Genomic DNA, 1,155 nt, shown 5'->3' on the forward strand with positions numbered 1-1,155 from the left:
TCAGATCCATGAACCGAAAGAGGAATATATTTCTTTATGTTTGTACTGATGCAGACCAATTTTTCATAAGAGATAACACTGATAAATATCTAGTGACTTAATCTCATTGAAAAAATTTGACCACAAAACTGAAGGGGTATATTTATTTGTATTTTTTTGTGGCTCGAGTCGGGTCCGACGGATTAGATTAGGGTGTGTTTTATTTTTAAAAAATAGGGGCATTTAACATTGATTTGAGTTTTTCTATTAAAGAAAGAGTACATGTGAAAAATTTATTTACAACAATGGCATATTTGACCAAATATATAAAACCGAGGGTAAATTTGATCCCAGAATATGATGAGGGGTATATTTAGACAATTTTTCAAAGCAAAGGAGTAAATTTGACCCCAAAGTATGATGAATGATATATTTAACCAATTTTAAAAGTGGAGGGGTAAATGTTATGAAGCAAAAGAGTCTCTGAGATTATCCTTTTAAAACATTTCTCTTACAAGCATCAAAAATATAAACTAGTTTCTGGGACGAGTCTTAAAAAGAAGCTGCAATGCAAACTACTACTCAATCCATTTTTTACTAATGTCATTGGCACTAGCTAGTTTGCAACCTTCATTTCCCTGTGTTTTCTGCAACGCAAATGGGGAATATGCTACGGTGAGAGTCCATAGCAAACCACACCTCAGCTATTTGATTAATACCCAAAGCAATCAAGATTATATCAACATTTGCAACAATGCAGACATCTTCCACGTACAACTTTTGCCAGCAAAGATCCACCACAAACAAATCAATGGACTTGGAAAGTCTGAGATTCTAGCTCTTGCTGATCTCGGTCAATTTAACCCAACTTGGATGTGTCACTTTGGACTTGTGATTGCAAGCTTCTCCTGAGAAAATCAGACAACTTTGCAGTGGCAGCACGTCCTCGCTCCAAACAGCGAATGTAGTCATCAACTGAATACAGGAAACATCTAAGTCATAACTGTTGATCTGATCACTCTTGAGATACAAAAGCCAACATGAATTCCACTAAAGTGAACGACAGCTTTTTCTGTCAGTTATCAAAAATAATATTAAATTGCTGAAAGAGAAAATTGCTATCAGCTGTAGGCCAAAGGATAAAAAGGTCCCACTTTCATTCTTAATCTATCTTCT

The 1,155-nt window shown here is 35.2% G+C and overlaps 1 protein-coding gene across 1 annotated transcript; it reads right to left on the reverse strand.

The window, feature by feature from the left end:
- Window positions 1-443: 443 nt before the first annotated feature.
- Window positions 444-955, reverse strand: LOC107868169 (exosome complex exonuclease RRP46 homolog; the record flags this gene model as incomplete). Its single annotated transcript, XM_047405133.1, is given in 1 exon segment — window positions 444-955. A coding segment is annotated over 1 exon segment (117 nt), but the record flags the coding sequence as incomplete, so codon positions are not given.
- Window positions 956-1,155: the final 200 nt, after the last annotated feature.

The sequence above is a fragment of the Capsicum annuum genome, unplaced genomic scaffold, assembly GCF_002878395.1.
Source record: "Capsicum annuum cultivar UCD-10X-F1 unplaced genomic scaffold, UCD10Xv1.1 ctg74396, whole genome shotgun sequence".
Lineage (NCBI taxonomy): Eukaryota > Viridiplantae > Streptophyta > Magnoliopsida > Solanales > Solanaceae > Capsicum > Capsicum annuum.